Source organism: Anomalospiza imberbis, chromosome 1 (genome assembly GCF_031753505.1).
Source record: "Anomalospiza imberbis isolate Cuckoo-Finch-1a 21T00152 chromosome 1, ASM3175350v1, whole genome shotgun sequence".
Taxonomy (NCBI): Eukaryota; Metazoa; Chordata; class Aves; order Passeriformes; family Viduidae; genus Anomalospiza; species Anomalospiza imberbis.
Genome location: NC_089681.1, coordinates 21,785,568 through 21,808,103, shown reverse-complemented (window position 1 = coordinate 21,808,103; position 22,536 = coordinate 21,785,568). Strand labels below are relative to the sequence as shown.

At 36.3% G+C, this 22,536-nt stretch overlaps 1 protein-coding gene across 6 annotated transcripts in view; it reads left to right on the top strand.

Annotated features, from left to right (window-relative positions):
* VPS13B (vacuolar protein sorting 13 homolog B) overlaps positions 1–22,536 on the top strand; it is a 431,250-nt gene that overhangs the window by 343,770 nt on the left and 64,944 nt on the right. For all 6 annotated transcript variants that reach the window (XM_068183911.1, XM_068183916.1, XM_068183903.1 and 3 more), the window contains 3 exons: positions 2,834–3,033; positions 5,640–5,847; positions 6,196–6,380. In XM_068183911.1, coding sequence (XP_068040012.1) covers positions 2,834–3,033; positions 5,640–5,847; positions 6,196–6,380 — 593 coding nt within the window. The remainder of the gene's footprint in view (positions 1–2,833; positions 3,034–5,639; positions 5,848–6,195; positions 6,381–22,536) is intronic.

The window sequence follows — 22,536 nt, the reverse complement described above, 5'->3', positions numbered from 1 at the left end:
TTTGTTCCTAAAAGTAAATTATTGCACGTACTGAAAAGTGCATTGGTGTTCATGAGCCATAATCCAAACAGCACAAGTTAACTTCTACGTGTCACAGCAGTCATTTATGAAGATCTATTGCTTCTTTGTGCTGCCATCTCAAGTTCACTTCAAATGGAGACTTTGATTTAATCTATTGAAACTGAAGGCAGAATTCCACGATAAAGGTTTGTGAGAGATGCATTGAAGGACTGACTGAAAGTAGTGTGTGGGATGGCAAAAACAGGGGAAAATTATTTTGCATCTTTACTTTTCTGAGGTGTTTGCTTTAGTCATGGGAAAGCACTTCACAGACTGAACACATACTTTTAGGATTTCCATAGAAATAGTACCCTATTGGAATTTCTCTCAGACACAGACATCTCTTTACTTACAACCGCTTTTTAAGGTTTATGCATACTTGTTCTTCATTTCTTTTCTTTAAGCTTCCTCAAAACATCACTTCATGCAAGTTTGTCTAAATGCTCTCTGCATTACAGTTTTTCTAACAATGAACAGTGATTTTTTTATACTGAATCACTTCATCCCTGAAGGGACATGTAGGTACAACTGCTAGAAGGGACAAGGGTGTGATTCCTGTTTACACAAGAGCACTCTAGGTCACAGCAAGAAAAATAAAAATCTCTTCCTGAGTTCCTAAGCTTTCCTGGTATTTGTAGGACACAATCCATGGATGTGTCTTGTAATATTTCATGTATTGAAAACTAACCAACACTAACCAACACTTCCTTATTCTTAATTGTTTCTTCATTTCTCATTGTTTGCTTAGCATTTGAGAAAGGCACTGCTGATTTTGAACCAGCAGTATTATGTGCTGAATGCTCAGTTCTGCTTCTAAGCTGTTGGATATTGTGTTTTCTTTGTACTTTGTGGAGCTGAGATGACAACACAAAGAGACTGCAAAGCATAATCCTTCCAAGTGTAATCCCAGTGAAAGAAAACATAAATAAAACCACTTGTATTCTGGGATTCCTTTTCCCCTTCTGTTATTCTGCAACTTGGCACATACTCCAGTAAAACTATAGGAAGAAATTTTTCTATATTGAAGGATTGTGCAATAGTTACCAAGAGTTTCTTCTCTTTAAAATCAAAATTCCATACAGAATATGAAAAAAAAATTTCCAGGTATTGTAGTGCCTCTTCTTGTAGCGCCTGTAGTGTCAGTGTGTGTTGATGCTACTTTTCTTGAGTATAACTGAAATTCAGTGTCAAAAAGCACCTAGAACAGATCTGTCCCATAAGCCTGTTACCCAAGAGAGCAGATGCAGGATTTCAGAAGCCAGCCTAATAAAAAACCCCAAAGCTAGAACTCCTTTTCCAGTCAGTGTCAATAGTCCTGTTGATTGGCATGGGACAAAGGTTTGTTTGAGCCCTTGATCATTCTTACTAAACTCCAGCTGCTCAAGGGAGAAATGGTTTTAAGTTTGTTGTTCCTCCTTAGGTTGGATACAATTCAATGCCATTATTACTATGGGCACTGTTGGACCATCTTCCTAGTGTTTGCTGATTTAAAAAAAAAGCACTGTATTTCCTTCCATTACAAAAAATAGTGCTTAGACTTATGAAACTGTAAGCCCCAGGATGCAGACAGACTTCTTCCTTGGATTCTAGGAGAGATTCATAGAAGTTTCATTGCATGGATTCAAAACAGTGAGTTGTGTTTTGGGGGGATTTTTCTACCTGCAAAGTTACAAAAATATAAAATGAAACTGCAACTTGAAACACCTGTGAGTAAGCCTTAGGTGGTTTTTTAATCTTTTGCCTTTTGTAAATGTCTAGTTTCATTAGAAAAATAAACTTTGTGCATTATAAAGCAGGGTGACATCCAACAGTCAGGGTGTTGAGTCCAAGTATTAGCACCAAAGGAGATGAAAGTTAAGCCAACCACAGATGTAGTGCTTTCCATGTAAATATACAAAAGAAATATAGATATTAGGCATGGTTTATTTTATTAAACAGTGATTTACAGTAAGTAAAATTTGCAAGAGCTGGGATATTTCTAGATGATGTTTCTATCCTCAAAATGTTTGTCTTTAATGAGAGTATATAAGTTCTGTCATAAATGTAATCTGCAATTATCTTTTTTAGGTTTTATGAAGCTATGTAAAGTTCAAAAGGTTATGATATGAAAACTTTAAACTCTTTTCTCAGGAAATGTGCATTATGTATTTTGAGATAAGCCTTTTTCTCGAATTATTTGAATTCAAACAGTACCCTTCTTCTCTTGCTAAGTACTCCTAAGTCTAGCAAGGTGCTATGTTATAGTAATTAACCTAGACAAAAGCAGAAAGAACTGTTCAAAATCACTATTTCCTATCAGTTTGAAATATAATCAAGTGAAGCAGGTGTTCTTGTTCTTAATAGACTTTTTTGAAAAAAAAATTCATAGTTTAATGAAAAATGTCTCTTCTCATAAACCTTAGAATACTCAGAATGCAAAAAGTCATGTTTTGGTAAATGTTTCTTTGTAAGGAATGTGGATGAGACATACCTGCTCTGTTACAGCAACATAGTATAAAGCCTGGTTGATAGTGTGGGAAGAGCAATCTAAGTAAAAAAACCCAGGAAACTAAAAAAAAATACAGATCTCATTGCCCAGCTGTGATGCCCTTCCTTGGAGACAAGAGTGATTGTCCACACAAGTATTTCCATGAAAGTCAGTGGGACTACTTGCATGAGTAGTGGCTTCTGGGCAGGGATCCCCAGGCTCATGGTAAAGTGAATTCAGGAAATAAGCACAAAAATGTTGGGAGAATAACTGCCAGTGGGATTAAATTTCTCTCTCTCCTTTTAGGAATCCATGGATCATCTTTAGTCCTTGACATAAAAGATTTCTTAGTTAAAACAAGTCTCAAAGAAAGAGCGAAATCTCTGATTGGCCCTTTTTGCTGCTCTGTTAATGTGGAAGCCAAGTGGTGTAAGCACAGTGGTGATCCTGGCCCAGAGCAATCTGTTCCAAAAATCTACATTGATTTGAGAGGAGGACTGCTACAGGTCTGTATAAGATGCTTATGGTTGTGCTGTTGAGCTGGACTGGCTTTGGATGATAGAGTTTTCAAAAATAAATTTCATTAAAGCCTTTGCATCCTACAACTGGTCGCTAGGTTGGGGATTTTTGCATGTTTGATTTGGGTGTTTTTTATTTTACCTTATAAAATAAGTATCTACTCTTTCATGTAAACTGTTGATTGAAAAATTGTGTACTGTGTTTTGGGTTTGATTTATTTTTTAAAAAAATACTGCTTAAACCCTGTATTTTAGCTGTATGTGTGTGTTCCTTAAAACTACTGGATCCAATTACTAACACTTAATATCTAGGATCATGTTCTGATGGGTGTGTGTTTGTCCATGATCTGTGTCTGTAATGCCTAGGGGCAGCCCTAAGAAGTACATATCTTTTCTTTTTAAACTTACACAAATTTCTCAGGGGAGTAATTGCAAACTGTTGTTTGTAACAATTAATACTCAGTTTTCCATGCTATCCTCTCCTTTTTGGAAGTGCCCACAACTTGAAACCAGTCCAGGAAGCTTGGGAGTTCTTGAAACGAAAAATAGATTCCATGGGGCTTAAACAAGTGGGCTTTAAGATATGTCTTGTTTTAATTATTTTTATTATAGTATCTATACACACCAAATGTTTTAAAATAAATGCATAAATCAAGTATATAAAACACAAAAAGGAAATTTTGACATTTAATTGTGTCAGGTTTTTTTCCCAGAATTGGCATTAGAAGGTCTTAGAACCAAAGCACTGGAAATAGGGTTAATCAGATAATACAAATTTAGAAAACAATTTATCTTACTGAATAAATAAAGTCAATTTGTTTCTTTGCTCCTTTTTTATTTGTTTTTCACAGGTATTTGGCTGACTACCTAAATGTGTTGGTAATAAAATGCTTATTTTTTTCCAAAATTTTGGGGTTTGCGACGTACCAAAAAAAATATCTATAATTCTCAGAAAGCCATTTATTATTAGAGTATAATTAGGGACAATTAGCTTTTGCAGAAGATAATTAAGTGTTTGATCTGGCAGAATAGATTTGAGAATGCTGACAAAATCATTAGCAGCTCTGTTTCAAATTAATTTATTTATGGGTAATGATTTTACCAGCTCTAAACATGACCTCACCTATCACTGTTAATTTGTATTGCATCAGAACCTGAAGAGCTTATGTAAAATCAGTGCCTCATCTCTGAATATTGTAGGAGGAGTTCCATGCCCTGGAGTTCCCAGCTGCCTACAAATGAAATGAATAAAAGTGTGAGATGGAGAAAAATGTTCGTCCCTCCTCTGTCAGTGGGGAACTGGGGCCTGTGGGATTGGCTTAAGGTGACAGAGAGGTCCTTTGGGGTGGTGCTAGAGTCGGTGTGGGACCCCAAGACCAGAGGTACTCCAGAAACCACAATGGAGAGGCACTAAATTCAGGGGGTACCTGCCTGGGCTGGGAATGTTTAGCTCAGGATTGGCTGTGGCTGTGTTTCAAGAGGGTCTTGGTTTATTCTGTGGGCTTACTTGTTGATGCAGGGCAAGAAAAAACCTGCCTTCTTGGCAACTACGCTCCCTTTACGCATCTTTTGATTTTTTTTTCACATTTGAAAATTGGTATTCCCCTATTGAAAAATTTGCACTACTCTTTATGTGCATACCTGACTTGTTCACTTTACTCACAACCTTACCACGACTTTTAAGTTACAGTCTGGGCATTTTGATTTCATCCCACACTGCTTCCAAGTCTAATTTCTGTATTGCTAGTGGTTTCTTTGTCTTCCATGTTGCTTCAAGGCCTGCTTCTGCACATCAAGTCTGAAGTACTTGTTCCCAATAATATCATTCTCTCAAACAGGAGTTTGATTTGAAAAAATCAGCAACGCTTGTCAAAGCTGGGAGAAAGGAATGTCTTCTTGCCTTTTATTTTGCTACACAATGTGCAAAACTTCTGGACTTTGCATGCCCAATTTTATTAGATATTTTTCTGTATTTCTGTTTTAAATTTCAGAAAACTGTGGACTTTTAAACCTCACTTGGAGGACTTACAGAACACCTAATTCATATGCTTAAATTTTGTGCTTAAGATGATCTTTTTGTGCTTGAGATGGTCTTCTGCATCACATTCTTTGCTGTGTCACTTAGTTTTAAATGTATTCCAGAATTCAAGTTTTGGAGCAAAGCTCTTTGAAGAGTTTAAACTTTGTATCTTTAAGGGGTTTTTGTCATGTCTTAAACTGAGAAATTTGTGTCCAGTCCTAGCATTATGTACAGTTCTTGAATATAACGTTTAAGATTTGTGGTCTTCCAGGCAGCATCACTATGAATTGTTAAATGGTAGGAATTAATGTTTTCCTTCAGATAATGAAAAGAACACATTTGACAGATGGTTTTGTAAGGATATTTTGTTGCTTCTGTCCTTTATTTTAAAATTGGGAATGCTTGCAAGCAATTAAGGTGTAAGTAGAGCAGACTCAAAGCCATATAAAGTTCCTGTTGTTTTGGGGAGGTGTTTTTCCCTTCAAAAATGGCTGAATATTTGTGTGTAATTTTTTCATCTTTTCTCTCTCTCTCTCTCTCTCTCTCTCTCTCTCTTATTTTTTATTTTATAAAGGTTTTCTGGGGTCAAGAGCATTTGAACTGTTTAGTTCTTCTCCAGGAGCTTCTGTGGCAGTACCTGACTAAAAAGGGCAGTGTAGAGACATTGACACCTGAACGTACACACCCAACTTATTTTTCTGAGGAAAGGAATCAGGCCTCAAAACCTGAGCATACCTCAGATGATCTCAGAACAGGCCTGTTCCAGTATATACAAGATGCAGGTAAGAAGAATATCATTTTGGCTCTCTTTTATTCTTCCTTTTTTCCTAGATTATAAAGTAAAAATAGTAGTAACCTATTAGACTTTACTTGCCTCCTACAATTAATAACTTTATATTTGTTGGAAAAGCAGTTGAAAAGACATCTGCTAGAATTAAAAAAAATACTTTAAGAGTCTTTTTTTATTTCTTTCCATTAAGCTGTGATGTTTTAAAAGTCAGGGAAATTGCTTTTTTATTTTCTCTCCTTTTGATCCCAAGGGATTTCTTTTTAATCACTTTGGTTTCATAAACCAGCATGTTTCTTTCTAGAAATTGCATAACAGATTTTAGCTTTCTTTCATTTGACAGAAGCACAAAAGCTGCCCAGTGCCTATGAAGTTGTGTTTTACAATGAAACCGAGGATAGTCCAGGAATGATGCTGTGGAGGTATCCAGAGCCCAGAGTGCTCACTCTTGTAAAAATTAACCCTGTTCCTTTTAATACCACTGAAGACCCAGATATTAGCACTGCTGACCTTGGAGATGTTCTTCAGGTGGGTAATGAGTTTTCTACTTTCAGTAACAAATGAAAATGTTGCTGCTGTAAAGTGAAAGTTTTCAAACTCAGATTTATTAAAAATGAGCACAAAACAAATGTCAGGAGCTCTATAAAACCGATATGAGGTACATTGCACAGCTTGAGCATATCTTTAGTTTCAAAACTACTTGTATAAACCTTTTACCCACTTACCTCTGCAGTTTTTATGTTGCAAAATAAGCTATAGCCAAGTTTACCAGGTTTAGTTTGTGAGCATACAGTTTTTATTCTTTCTTTTTATGGTTTCATCCATCAGTCTTTGCATAAAGACTTCATTTGGTTTGAAACTGAAACATGTGAGGAAAGACCTGGTTTGAAATTTCCAAGATCTAGTGGAATCATTGAAGTAAAAGCCCCAGTCTGGCTGTTCTCTCCTGTTTCTGTGATGGCAGATGGCTGCACTGCTCCTAGTAAGATCCACAGGGTAGAGGGAAGGGTCTGTTTTCTCTCGTTTTACCTTGAGAGGGTTGAAGTGGATGGTGCAGTTTGACTGTGTGAGATCATGGAACTTCTCTTTGAAGGAAGGCTGAGTGCTGCAGTCTCCATGCCCCCAAAACAGGCCATACCTCAAAATTACACTGATTCTTAATGTGCTGGAATTTTTGCTTTCTAATGTGTGCAATTGAGTCATTACATTTTCTCCTGTCTAGTATAATTATTTTTAAATTCACTTATCCCTTGCATACATATTTTGATTTTAGCTCAATTTTAATTCTGGTAATCCCCATTTCCCATTTGTATTACAAATTGGACCTGTCTTTTTTGTTCTTCATTTCAATCCGCTTGTTAATCAGAATAGTGTTGTGAATCAAGGGAAATAAATATTTCCCAGTTCTTCCTATTTGTTCAAAACTGTTGAATTATATTTCATTATTGCTGTGATGTTAAAAATTGCTTTTAGAATTGAATTATTCACCAATATGCTTTGAGTTATGAATAAGTAGGATAATCGTCCTCAGATAAATGGTATAATGTTATTACCATGCACATACTGTTGGTGAGATCATGTAAGTGTCCTGCCAATTTCTTTGCCCTCTAGACAGCCAAATGTCAATTCCTTTCAGTTACATGAAAATTAAAATTAAATGGAAAAAATCAGCTCCACTTGGCATGAGGTTTGAATCAAAGATCAAAATTGTGTTATTGTAGGCTGTCTTGATGACCTATTAGGTTGCTATGAAAGCCAGCATTTTGCCTCCTTTCAGGCTGGTATTTTTGGAGCACAGCACACCAAGGTTTTGGTTTAATTACATTACACTCCCATTATAGATAACAGACATCATAAACCATTATGTATGTGCTTGTGGAACAATATGACCCTGTCCAAGGGGAATATCAGTTCTTCTTCAAGTGGGCATACACAGCTGGACTTTTAGTAGCACACAGGTTCTGCTTTGTGCTTCCATATGAGGAGAGGAGAGGAGAGGAGAGGAGAGGAGAGGAGAGGAGAGGAGAGGAGAGGAGAGGAGAGGAGAGGAGAGGAGAGGAGAGGAGAGGAGAGGAGAGGAGAGGAGAGGAGAGGAGAGGAGAGGAGAGGAGAGGAGAGGAGAGGAGAGGAGAGGAGAGGAGAGGAGAGGAGAGGAGAGGAGAGGAGAGGAGAGGAGAGGAGAGGAGAGGAGAGGAGAGGAGAGGAGAGGAGATCCAGCTCACTGTAGCTGCCTCAGAAAGTGAGAAGCACTCCACTACCAGAGGTCAGGTGCAGCTTTTACCCGCTACGGCCTCGAGCAGCTGGAAAAGCCCAGCTAGAGCTGCCTTTGCAGAGACCGTGGCTGCCACGCGGACGGGTGCTCCTGGGCTATGGCGTTCGCCTCCCTGCTAGTGCTGAGCGCTCCGGCATGGGTACGCAGCTTTGGTAGCTTCACACTGAGAGGAAACGAAGGGACAAGAGAGGTGCACTTTGCCGGCAAGGCTGGGAACTTCTATTTCTCGCATGGCCGCAACTGTGGTCGGAGCGGCCGTTCCCAGCACTGTGCAAGGCAAAATGGCACCAGGACAAAGACTTGCATTAGATTAAATAGGGGGTGGGCGGACAGGGGTGGAAAACCCCCTCGCCCAATAGGGGCAGACGACAGGGGAGTGACACAGAACATAACAACCTATGGGAACATAACAGAGGTGGGTACAGTGTTCTGGGACAAATGGGAATGCAAAGGTGTGGTGATTGACACAGAACTTTCTGTGAAGAAGCAGGGAGTGGTTACAAGACTGACATGTAAAAGCTCCCATGGTAGACAGCTTGGAGCAAACCATTGTGAGGGAAAATAGGGGTACAGAGAACCTACCTAACTAGCATTTATTAAAATCCCTAACTAAACCAACCCAACCTACAACAGTCAGGTTCTGTCAGCCTCTACTGGTGTTCATGTAATTCTTTAGATTTCTACCACTAGAGAAAATATAAAGATATCAGCCAAATTAGAGGACATCTAGTCAAAACTTCTGCTTTGGACACATGATGTGCAGAAATGCCTAGAAGAAGATCCACGCTTTGGTTGTAGGCCATTAATTCTGGTAGTAATTGTTGCCTGGCTCAAGGTGGTGATTTTACGTGTTCCAGAAATGGCCATACACCTGATGAACAGCCAATTTAAACATGGGCAGTGTGCTTTTTTTATTAATCTAACAGAGGTATGTGGGTGGAATAAGTAATACGGAGTCAATTTTTAATTTCTTTAGGTAAATTGCATTTACTAAATACTCACATCAAACTTCAGATTCTAATTTAAATTAATCATGAGGCTTTTCATCAGCTCCACTTTTTCCCTGTATGGATACATGTTAATTAACATACTACGGATTTAGTGCATACAGAAAATTCATTAAATACAAAGAGAAAAAAGATAAAACAGTATTTATTTTATTCAGTTCTTGAAATGAATCATTAGAGGAACATCTGCAAGCCAAAGACTCAAGCTTTTTTGAAGAAAAGGATCTAAATTAAAAAACAATAATGATACCAAGCTATATTAAAATATACTTTAAAAACTTTCCTAGGATTGTGGATATGTTCAAATGCAAGGAGGACCCATAATGTCCCCAGCTGTGTTACCAATCTCCCTTAATCCTCTACTTCACAAAGATACAATCAAAGGTGCCCGTCTGTAGTTTGTCTTTAATTTTTCGTGTTTTTTTTCTTGAAGTTTTTCAGTTGCATGTTCTTTCTTTCTGAGTAAGTTGCAATGACATTTCATCTAGCTTTCTGTCGTTGTTAAACTTTTAGCATAACGTTTTAATCATGGGTATGTTTTAGAACTCTCTGTTTTCATAGCTATTATTCAAATTCCTGGAACTTGCAAAAGCTTCACCATAAAGACAATTTTTCTGAATATTGAAGATGCATGTTATCTGGTATAGCCAAAGGATAGAGAACAGCTTCAGATTATAAGAGTTGTACAAACTATATTGTTTCTGTTGAGCCTTGCCTTGCTGCTATTTCTAAATTGCCCCAAGAGCTGTTTTCTTGTGCTTTACCTTGTGTTGTTGCAAAGGGAAGCAGTTTCACAGGTCAAGTTTGTAATACTTTGTTTTTACAGTCCAAACATTGTTGCTTTTATTTGTGGGGGGAACAGGACAAACTGATGTCTCTGCCATGGCATACCATGTGGCATTTCTTCAGTAGTTTGAAATGGAGCTTGGATCTAATAGTTTGAAGGAAGTGAGAATCCTAGATCCAATTGCAAGAAATTGCAGCAGGATTATATTTCTTTGAGGAGGTAGAAAGTATCAGAATTTGTTTTCTTACCTGTTTAACAGACATGGCAAACTCTATATAATCCTAAAGCCCTTATTGTCCCATTTTCACATGTTGTAAATGTCCTTTGGCTCTATGTGATTTACCATTCTTTCAGATAACTAGTATTTGAGGAAACACCTTTCAAAGGTGAAAAATGGTATTGGTGTGAGAATCGTATGCCCACCTCAGGACTAGAGGGAAGTCTAAACTTGGGAAATATTCACAAAATTATTTCAGAAGGTAAAAAGCAAGATTAAGTATTCCATTATTTTTAAAGTATTGAAGATTGATATATTGTTAAGTCAAAAAAAGGGATACTCTCTGAGAGTTTTTCCATTCTAACAGATGAAACTTAAATCATTCAAGTCAACCGATAGTAAGAGGAAGTCTTGTGGTGTTATCTTGTGGTTAAAGATGAGCAACTTCAAAAGCCTGTTTTATTCTGTTCTTAAAGAAAAACATGTCTTTTGTTCATTTTCACAAAACCAGAGAGAAAAAAACTACTGGTCTTGCTCCAGAAATTTAGTTACTGCTACATATAGGTCACTCTCATGTGCAGATAATTTCTGTAATAAAAACTATGCAGGTTTATAAATTTGTCTCAGTGAGTATTCACATGTGAAGACTTAAAGCATGCCACAGTTTCCCAGTTTAACTTTAAACTATATTCTATAAGGCAACCAACTCATCATTATGGACCAAAGGTCTTCTAATTACTCTGTGATGGTCTTGTGGTGTTGAAGTTGGAATCTGTGGGCAGTGATGATTCTCATTCCTATGAAATCTGACCATGAAATGTCTTTCACCAAGAAATTTGAAGCATGGTAATAGCCTTCAAGCAGATTTTGGTTTAGAATGTATTTTGAAATGTGTCCTGCAGAGATATCAGAATTGTAGAATATACATGAGCACCTCTAGGTGCACCAAGAATGGGCTGGACAGTCTCAGTTTCAGAGTAAGGGCTTCATAGTGTCTCTCTTCATCTCCTAAATTATGAGGGCATTGGCTTGATCTGGCTACTAGGACAGTTGAAAGAGAATTTGTGGCAATTTCCTCCATCCTGATTGTTCTGGTTGCCTTGAAAGAATGGCGTTAGGATGAAAGGAGTAAGAGCAATTTCTGATTTCAGACAATAGTTTATTATTATGCAGATAATTCCATTGTCCCAGAAGATAAAGAATAATTGAGGAATATATAACATCGTAACAAATGCCTGTATTTCAGAACTGTTGTGTGATGCTAAATTCAACTGTGCTTGTACAGTTCCTTGGATCTGTCAGGTCCCTATCTGAGAAAGGACAAGTCATCTTCATTTCTTTTATACTTCTAAAATTCAAAGGAGGGAAAGCAGGAAAAAAAAGCAGAGAAAAAAAAATGTTACTGATTCAGTAGTGACTTTCACATTGTGCAGATACAATATGAAGCTAGCTACATTTAGGTATTTAACCTCAAAGAAAGTTCTGTTGAATATTTGTGCTGTAGGGCTTAGAACTGTAGTTGCACTGTGTGTTTAGTTTCCCCAAAGTCTTCCTGTGTCTTCCTGCGGTCTTAAGAATCTCAGATTTATGTTTATCTTTGCCTGTGATGTTGTTATACTTTTCTGATGTAATCTGGCTTATATTTTTATATAATTTATCTTTACCAAGAACAAGGTTGACAGGTTTAGCTTGGCAGAGGAGAGAGTAAAGATTGGGTGGGGCTCACCAAGGTAGGAAAACAGTTCATATGCCATCAGGGAAATACTCTGCTTTTCTGTACAGGCAGGTGAACAGGACACACAAATTATCTCCTGTACAGCTGGAGGCCTGTTTTTATCTAGTGAACCTTTTACAGAGATTCTCGTTTATTGTCATTCCATTGTAGAGTTATCTTTCCAATGAGGGGTGTTCCTGGCACTGCCCCATATCTCAAACAAAAGATATGTATTGTCACAAGAGCATTTACCCAAGTGGCATGGATTTAAAAGCAGGAGAAAAACAGATTTATCTAATCAAAGTAATCTTACAATGTGTAGCGTTCCAAATTCTGAGTTATCTGATTTAGTTAAGAGGCATCACTAACACAGACTTAAAATTCTTTCTCCTGGATTGTCATCCAGTGGGAGATGCAAGCTGTTAAACAAAAGAAAGATAAACTACAGCATTTGCCTATTTCTCCATATGAAGTTAAAATTAAATATCTGCTGATCTGCTGATCTATAACCTGACAGGTTTTTGTATTTGAGGATGTTTCCCTTGTGTACCTGCCAAGATTCCTATTGCACTCACGTGTAGTCAGCATTATAACAGCTGATGAAACGATGAATGTGTGCTGAGGTCTCCTTTTTTGGCCTTTCTTCTTTATATAGGGTCCTAAGATACAGAGCATAGTTTAGAAAAGTAGTGATTAAATTAACCAAAGCTCAAGGTCTACTGAAGAAAATTTTAGGGCAGTGAGTATAGTTCTGAGGTTGCAAGGGCTTAACTGGGATTTAATAAGGAAAGACTACATAAATAAAACCACTGTGGTAAAATTCACACAGAGCATTTCCAAAGGTGATGAAATCTTTTTTAGGAGAACATAAAATATTTCCAACTTCAAAGGGCAGGGATTCAAAAAATTGTCTGTTACATTGCCTTACATGCATGTGCTATTTAAATAAAGCATTTGCAAACTTGCTAGTCTGGAATCTGATTTTTTCAACGCTGTCATCCAATAAATAGTCATATTCTAACACCTTGTGGCTGTTTAAACAGTGGCTTAAGGAAGCATGAGCTTAAGAATGACTGACATTAGACCTACTGTAAGTCATTATTCCAGGAAGGATTTGACATGACAGTCAACAGGAAAAGAATTATGATCAATGTCAAAGACATTCATTTTTCCTTTTAGCAGAGAATACCTCATTTTTGGCTGACTCTGCTTCCCTTTTACTTTTCATTCCCTGTTGAGGCTAAAATATTCAGCTGGGCATTTGAGAGTCTGGGAAAAGTGCTTTCTGGGAAACCACAAATTTTTGATTTATTTCTTAAATTCCCAAAGCAACAACTATTTTGGAAATCCAGATGATTTGTGCGTGACAGGTTAGTGATTTAAGTTCACAGTGCTACAAGATAATAAGCTGTAAAGTTCAACCATGCTTCTTGATAAACCTGTTGGTTTGCAAGTTATTGAATCTACTGCCACGCAATTCAGTACTGTCTTCAAATAATGGGACTTTTTAGATGGATGAAGAAATAATTTGTCTGGCTATTTTGAATTGCTCAGAAGGCAAATTTAGTGTTTTGTCTGCTTTTAAAGCTTACATTTCTTGTTAATTCTACCTTTGGATGTTATTCAAAATTACTGTATTAGTCATACTCCTACTATATAAAGATTCTATACAGTGTTTTTATTATTTCTCTACTTTGTGAAGAGCTGCAACAAGCTTGAAATAAAGCAATTATTACTGAACATACCTAAACTAGAAGCATAACAAATGCCATTTATTCTAATGTAGGAACCTCTTTCTCAGCAGTAGATGCAGTGTTTCTGTTTGTGCAGGAGTACAAAAATGGGTGCAGGTCATCACATAAACAGCTGGTCTGTGTAGGAGGCCTGTAGGTTTGCTTGTAGCTTGAGCCACTTACACTTCAGATGATCTGCAGGCGAGCAAATTTTCTGATCTGAGTTTTGCACGTGTTTTCCAAAGTTAAGACTCTGGCTATTAATTATAAGTATTGTCTTCATTTTCTTGCAAGTAAGGAAATAGGGACTAAAGAAGTTTGAGTCTTTAGCAGATGTTGAAACACAGCCTGTTCTCTTAGGGAATTCCAGCTTTATATATTATTTGTGAACTTCCTTGCCTGAGAGTAGGATTATCTCAGACTTTACTATTTTGTTACTGGTTTGTGTGTGTATAATCTTAATTATTTTGCTGTGTGATCTTAGTGTTCCCTGCATCAAGATGAGACTGTATCGTTTGTCCTAGAGTTTCCCTGTGCAGTCTGCAGGGAGTTAAGCGTAACTTGTTGGGAATGTTAATGGAAGTTGTGCATAATTTGCCTGTGATGCACAGTAAAATGTACCCTCAGGGGCTACTGAGCCAGTGAAAATTCTACTGGGTGCCAGAGCACTGACCCATCAGATTATCTTAATGACAGATTTACACTCTCCCTGTGTTCTGTACTCTTCCGATTTTGTGATTCTGATTTATGAAACTTTGCAAACCCAAGTCCTTCTGGCTGTACATTGACTTTGTGGTGCTTCTCATAGAAGTCAGGCTTTACTGTGGTGAGAATGTGTGGTCAAAATAGCTCATATACTGAAAATTATAAGGTACATTCTGTGTTAATAGACTGCTAACCTCAGTGGTCAGAGGTGACTACATTTCAACTTCATAATGCTTGTGTTATTAATAAATATTGAAGCCTAGAAAATTAAAAACCTTAAATGAAATGTGGAAGATAGTTCCTGTATGAGAAAGAGACAACGAAGGGTGTTGAAAGAAGTAGGTGAGTCCCTAACGTGATATCTCCAATCTGTATACTTTTGTTTCTCAATACCTGAAACAATACATTAAGATCTAATTAATTAAAGAAATATTGGTACTTTTGCTGTTCAAAAGGCAAGTGATCATCCCATCAACTCAGTCTCAAGGTGAATGACAATTAGTAGAAAAGTTTGACACTTAGCAGTACATAATTTTCCTGTTTAAAGTTCTGCAGAAATCTCAGTTACAGCCCAGCACTATTCTGTGCATTCTTAAAAAAAAGCTGTTAGTGTGTTTAGAGTAATTTTTCCATAATGAAAAAGCCAGTATCTGTGACAGATTACATTACTCCACACACCTGCATTTACTCTGAACCTGCTAGCCTGATAAATTGATAAGTTGGTCATATGTTGTTTTAAAAAGGCAAAGAACATAGTTCCTAATAAAAGAATGCTACATATTTCTTCTAAAAGGTTAAAAAGCATTTCTCAGGGCTCTTAAATTACCATATTCTGATACCAGGGGAAAATAAAACCTGGGCTTAGAGTCATGTTTGTACTTAGAGGGCTTTCCGGACAGGAAGGCAATCTTGATGCAATTCAGTAAGCCACAATACCAGTGGGGCATTACAGGTGAAAAAATTGCAGCTGTACCCCTCACCACAATGTATTACAACTGTACAGTGGAATATTTCCTGTACAGAAATAGGGCTTGGTTAACTTTGTTTCCCAAGAGTAGATCACATTAAAATGTTATAAAATCATGATTTCCTGCATTTGAATACTTGTGGTTTCTCAACTGGTTCCAATATTACAAAAGGTTTTTTTATAGCTTCTATTAGTTGAAGATGTATAGAAGCTTTTTTCCAAAGTCAGCTAAAAGGAAATTATGTATTTTTAAAGAACAGCTTTTCTCAGAAGGCAAGATTTTTCTTTCACATCTCTTCATTACAACTCTATTTGATATTTATTTTATAAACTGCAGGACAGATGTAAATTTAAATAAAATGAAATAAATATACTAATAGACTATTGGTATATATGTTTAATGGAGTTGAAAGAGCCATGGTATATCTTATTATTCAGATAGCCAAATAGTAGTTATTTTCATTAGTCAGCCAAAGACCTCACTATACATAAAGGAAAAAATTAAATTAAGGAGATATTGCTTATTAAATTTTAAAGTGAGTATTTGTAATTGAAATGTCCTAGCTTTAGGACCAAATTTATTTTTTAAAAAATTCAAAGAGAATTAAAACAATTCTGTGAAGAAATTACATGACATAATTTTGAAAAACGTCTCCAGTTGGGGTGTCTGATTATTTCAGAGTGTTGAAAATTGAGAGTGTACCATAGTGGAATAAATTTTACTGCCTGAAATACATAGGTATGTAACACTTCAAACTGCTGTCAAAGTGCAGAAAATTGTAATGAAAATACAAAGGAGGCTGAGGTGGGTGGGACAGCAAATACTTTGTACAACTAAATAATTTTAATCCTAGTACTACTGCTAATCCTGAAGCTACTTATACAACGCTATGTTTTTACCCCACTGTAAACCATCTCTCTTTTTTTCGTGGTTTGGTTGCTTGGTTTTTTCCTTCATTAAATGGGGTATTGGTGGTCTGTAGCTGTGCCAGGAAAGTCTGTTTTCTGCACAGATATGATACAATCTTAGCTCTGAGGAAGGTTAAAAAATATTATCTAACAGTCAAGTGGTTTGTAGCATGATTTCACACTGTCAGTCACACAAGATATACAGGAATGTGGATATTGAAGTATCCTACATTTGCCCAAAATGTAGGGGTTCCACTGGTCAGATTGAATCAGGTATGTTGTATGAACCAGGCATATTATAAAGTTCTATTCTATTTAATATTATTTTTCTTTTGAGCATATTTTCTACATATTATATTATTTTTCTGCAGAGTTCTTTTGCTAGTTTTATATAAATAATACTTCAAAATCAAATTTCAAATACTGTTCCTGGTAGTTATTGCCAAGACTTTTTTTCTTATAAAAATGTGCATAAAACTTTTTATTTCCTGCTACTGCAACTTCTGTTCACCGAATGAGAGAATTATATTTTTAAGACAGTTGGCCCTAAACCAGTAAAATATCTTAATAAAAGAATAGCTTTATTACAGAGCAATCAGTTTATTCATGCTCAGGAAGCTGAAGTCAAAATCGCAGTCTGGGCTGGTGTCTGACTCAGAGTTCTAGTTTGTGTTGTGTTCTGCCTCATTCACTGAGGTGGCCCTGCTTGGAAGAGATAAAACACACACACACTTCCTGTCTTCTGTGTGCATTTTTTTGTGCAGTAGTTGTTTCTGGACCAAGAATAGCTTAATTTCCAAGAGGAAACGCCCACGATCTGAGGGACTGAGAGTCAAGAAATGAATATATCTTCTGTAAAAGCTTCTTTTCTAGCAAATATATCAATCAAAAGGAAGCATCACTGAAAGACACATTAGGCACCCAGCTGATAATATCTATCTTTCTTACTCAACTGGACAAGATGTATTTTGCAGCCTAAGAGATCTGCATGTATTTAGTTTTAAAGTACATTTTTTTAATACTGAGTTTTAAAATCATATGCGTCAGTATTTAATACTGAAGGCATAATACTTTTATACAGCCTTCATTCAACAACCTCAGAGAAGTAGGCTGATGGCTGTAGCTTTTTCCTGCAGACAAAAAGATGGGATGGAAAGATGGGATTAGGTAAGAAATGGAGATATTTTAATTATTTCACTCCTAGCTGGAAATTATGTCCAAGTCTGAGACCTGTTAGCATTCTGACAAAATGTATATTGAATAAGAGGTATGATCATTTATGGTAACATGGCAGGTTGTGGAAGTCCGCTGATGGTGGCTCTCTGCTCAGCTGTAGAAATGTACCTGTAGACAGATAAGTGGTGTGCACCCAGCACTTTTCAAGTCCAAATTAGCCAAGAAGCCTAAAGCTGGGAGGATAACATCAGCTCACAGGAAAATATAGAAGCACGTTGTCATCTTGAAATCCTTTAAAAAGCACTTAGGGGTCGACACTCATCTCTCTGTCAAGTCTTAATATTACACATAACCACTAGTGGGAATAAGGAGTACCTGTAAAACACAAGGATGAAATTAATAATACAGCGTTAACAGACTGTGTAGCATTTCTTGACCCCCTAGTTTACAAGTAGGACTTAAATTATGTTGGTACTGATAATGTGTGACACAATATATGATGAATAAGAAAAAACACAATCACATTGTAGTGCTTTAGTGGGAGGACTTCATGTTGGTTATTAACATTAGACTGTCTTGCTGATAGGTTAACAAGTGTGAAGGAAATTACTTGAAATATGCAGGATTTTCAGAGGATTTTTTAAGAGGATTTTCAGGTTTCTCATTGTTTGGCTTTTTTTTTTTTTTTTTTTTTTTTTTTTTTTTTTTTTTTTTTTGATGGGGAGGAGAGATGTGTATGTTGGAGGTTTCAGCTCTGCTCAAATTAGAGATGTTTTTCATATGTGTGAGTGTAATATACATGAAAATTTTTGTCTTAAAATAGAGTGAAATGAGATTCAGAGAAAACAGGAATCTGCTCTCTTCTAACTAAAAAGATTTTTGCTCCAAGGCAACTATTTCTGAACAGTTGTTTGTTTGTGTCATTTATTTTGCTGATACAGTATCTCCCTTCTTCTTCCAAACACTGCCTTGCCATTTTAAGATCTCCAGTGTCTACGGTTCATAGCAAAAAAGAGAAAAAGGAGCAGCCTTCAATTTCTCTGCTTAGAGTTTGGGCTGTTTCATACAGCTTTTAATTTCTGCTTCTAACCTCTGTTGTTAAACAGAGATGCTGCTGAAAAATATAACATTTGACTGTGGTTTTCCTCCCTATTGCCATAATCATCCTTCTAAATAAGTGTGTTTGCCACAGTGTGTGGTTTTCTAGCAAAATGGAGCTTGGAGATTCTTGGTTAAATCTGAGCTCATGGTTAAATAATACTTTTATGGACACTTAGGTGACAGGTGAATGCAACCATTTTAATAAAGACTGTCTTTGAGAGCTATGGAAGAAGACAAAAAGCTGCAGGGAAGTGTCTGCTGGAGAACCAAGCTTGTTGTTTAGCAAAAAAATTAAATAGGCTTTATTTGTGTTTACTTTTATAGAGGCAGCACTAGTGGTCACATTTTCTAAGAGGTAACAATTACATGAAATATAGCTTAGGTTTTATTCAAATATTTTGAGGTAAAAGCACCATACTTAATTTGACATGTGGGGAATTTTTTTGTTGCAGCTAGTTCACTTATTCCCACTGCTAATGACTCAACTCTGGCATTATAACCCCTTTCCAGGCTTTCACAACTATTATTTTTGGCAGCTGATATTACCCAGAGCTACCATCTTTCCTTAAACTTATCCAGATCAGGCATTAATAATAAACCCCCTAGAAAAAATAAAGCTAGATATGTAGAATTCAAATATTCTAAGTCAACTAAGTCTTTTGCAAGCTTCAAACTAGAAAGCTTACAGTTTGTGTAGTTCCAAAGCATGAGCTGTGTTTTGCATAGGATATCACATAGTGTGTGTCCTTGATTTCTTATCTCTAATGTGCAGATGACACTTTGAAACATACTGTCTCTTGCTCTGGTAGATTTCTTGACATATTACAACATAGTTAGAAAAAATTGTAAACAAAATAAAGAGGAATAATCTTTTCTACTTGCTGACCAGCCTGCATTAACTGTTCAGTGATGTTTTTTCTGGCTACTCATACTGCTGAGTTCCGCAATCATTCCTGTGCCTTTCCAAACTTTTCATAATTCACTTTAGATGTTGTCATGCACTATACAGAATCACAGGATGGGTACAGCTGGAAGGGTTCACAGTGGATCCTCTGGTCCAACCTCCCTATTCAAGAAGGGTCATTCCAGAGCACATGGCACAGGATTGCTTCCAGGTGGTTCTTGAATATCTCCAGTGGGACTCTACAATCTCTCTGAGTCACACACAAAATAAAGTCCTTCCTCATACTCAGATGAAACTTCCACTATGTTAGTTTATACCACACACCACAGCCTGAAGATGAGTTACCACGTTATTACTTCTTTGTGGCAAAATATTTTTCATCATTTTACTTTGCCATCTTTTCCTCAAGAGGAGTTTCAATACATCTACTGCTTAATGAGTGGGTGGAAATACTGAAGTACCTTTTTTTTTAATTTAGACAGGATGTGTGAAGTTCAGTTTAGGTTTTTTCAAGTTTTGCTCTGCCTTTATTTTGAATCTTTATTTTGAATCTCTATTATTTTCATCTATTATTATCATCAATATCCATAATGATAGTTTTATGGTTTTTGTACTGTAGTGCCACTTAAAAAATTATCTTACTGTACTCTTGAACTTGTTCTTCCAGCTGATTAATCTAGTGGGAATAGAATTCATCACCCTGCTTAGCATTTTTTAAAATGCCCATTACTTTCTATTCTAATGCAATTTGGTGAGATTCTCATTAAGGAAAGAGTTTTGTTTTGAGATGTAATCTAAGAGAAATAAATATCCTACATATGATAGCTTTGTGAGACTTTAATTGCACACATATTACTCGAAGCATTGATACAAAAAAGTAATTCAGATTTTGATAGACATTAGGAAGCACATGACCAGACCAAGTATCCAAATATATTTAATCAGGTTCCTAAAAGAATGCCAAAGTATTTTAGGGACTGAGATTTAAAAGTATACAGAAATAAATACTGCTGTATGTAAAGTATCAATGCAACCATGAAAGGCTGCAGCCTTTTGTCAGAAATGAAACAGATCCTTTTATAATTATGTAATTCCAAGACTTCATGCTATAGGAAATATGCCAAGTATTACAATGTTTAATTAAACTCAAATGTTTTATCACCAGTGGAGATTGTGAAGGTTTAAAAAAAGCACAATGTGTAGTATAAAAGACAGCAGATGACAGCAGAGGCTCTTTATGTGTTCCTAGTTAACGTAGGGGAGTTCTTTGGATGTATCCAATGTATCCATAATTGGAGGGTAAGAGTATTGCTGTGGTGTAGCAGCCTTGAGTGTTTGTCCACACACGTTAAACACTCAAATAATTTAACACTGAGAAGTTCTGAAAACAATCTAAAAGTCTAGTGGCACTGAGAGCAAAAAGAGTCACTTTAGTGTGACTTTGAAATATGGCCACAAATTTAATGTGGTATTTCTATTGCTGCCGTTGTGCACAGCACTGTTATATAGCTAGCAACTGAGAACCAAGAAAGATGTTTTCTGGCTCATCAAGCCCAACCTTCTCCCATTGGGCCATGATTGTTATTTTCTCCATCTAATTAACAAATCAAGCTTTTAAAAGTAGCTCTCATGAGGACCAAGGCTGTCCTTGCACGTCCCCATCTTTTTTCTGTACAGTTTCTAGCCTTACACTTTATTCATAGAGCAACTCAATTTTGACACAAAATTTCTATAAAGCTTTCTTCTATTAAATGTTTCTTTCCTGAGGTGTCTGGATGGAACAATTATGTTCCTGTTGTTCATTTCATTTAGTCTTCAACTCTCCACAGCAAGAGTTAATGCAGTTTTAAGATGAAGAACTGGAAAGGTGACATACTTCAAATGAGTCCCCACTGATGTCTTATACAAATCAATTAATATTTGCAAATATTAATTGCATTAATTATTTTTGCATTATTAATTTTGAAAATATCTCACCTGATGTCTCTCAAAATGGTATTTGCTTTTTCCAGGCTTCATCATACTGCCTGACACTTTTCCAGCTGACATTTACAGATCTTCACCTTTTCTGATTGAATATGCAGCTTATAAACAAATGTATTATCTTTACACATATGACATGTGGGTTTTGATGTTAAATCAATCCCTTTTGATCGACACTCTAGTCTTCAATAGTAAATCAGCTTTCCTGATTGATACTGCAGTGGTACTCTGTGTTACATACATTACTGGCATCAGAGGTTTATTGACAGTTCTCAGTTAGCTTTTTTTTGTCCTACATCTTGAACTTGAAATAAATTTTAGAGGCTGTGGTTGCTTTTTTCAGTCTTCACATATCATTGTGGTTTGACAGATGTAGTTAAAATCCACCTTTCAGGCTCTGTGGTTCCACATGTTAATTCCTCCAGAATTCTTTGGTGATTATTTATGTTCCTTTGCCCTCCCCAGCTTGAACCATTGAGCTCCCTGAATTTTCCTTCTTAACCTTCATTCCTGTTAATTAATCAGCTTACTGTCATCTCCATCTGCATGATAATCTTTATTGAATAACAAGGAAGAATGCTTACAAAACTTTTTCTAAATTTACTTATATCTCTGCCACATTCTTACTTTATTCCTGGTTATTTATGTATGTATGTCTATACACAGGGATAAAACAGGTAATAACACATATATATGCAGTTTTTTCTTACTATTTCTTTATGTCAGCATGACTTTTAGTAATCTTGAGCATGTACAGCTGCCATACCTGTGGATTTCTGTATCTTAAATCTGAAATCTTCATAGCTGACTGAGTTTGAATTTGTTTTAAATTCATATTCTCATTCACTTTCTTGCTATTACAAAAAAAAAAAAGCTTAGGGTACAACCCTTTAAGATCTATACTTATATTAAAATTTGTTTTCTATTGCTTATAGAAATGTCCATAATAACTTTCTCTCCAGTACAGTGATACATCCTGAATAATCCAAGTGGCTTATTTACAGACTTAAATTTAGGGATGTCATTAAACAGAAGCCACTATGTATTTATTTGGTTTCATTTGCCTTCATTTGTCTAAATGGTCCTTGAAAGAAAAGTTCATATGCTTACAAGTGCTTCATTATTTCACCCAGGATTTTTAGCAATGTGTTGTATTACGACAAAGTGTTGTGTTCTCCATTATAATTTTTTTCTCTGCATCATTGATTA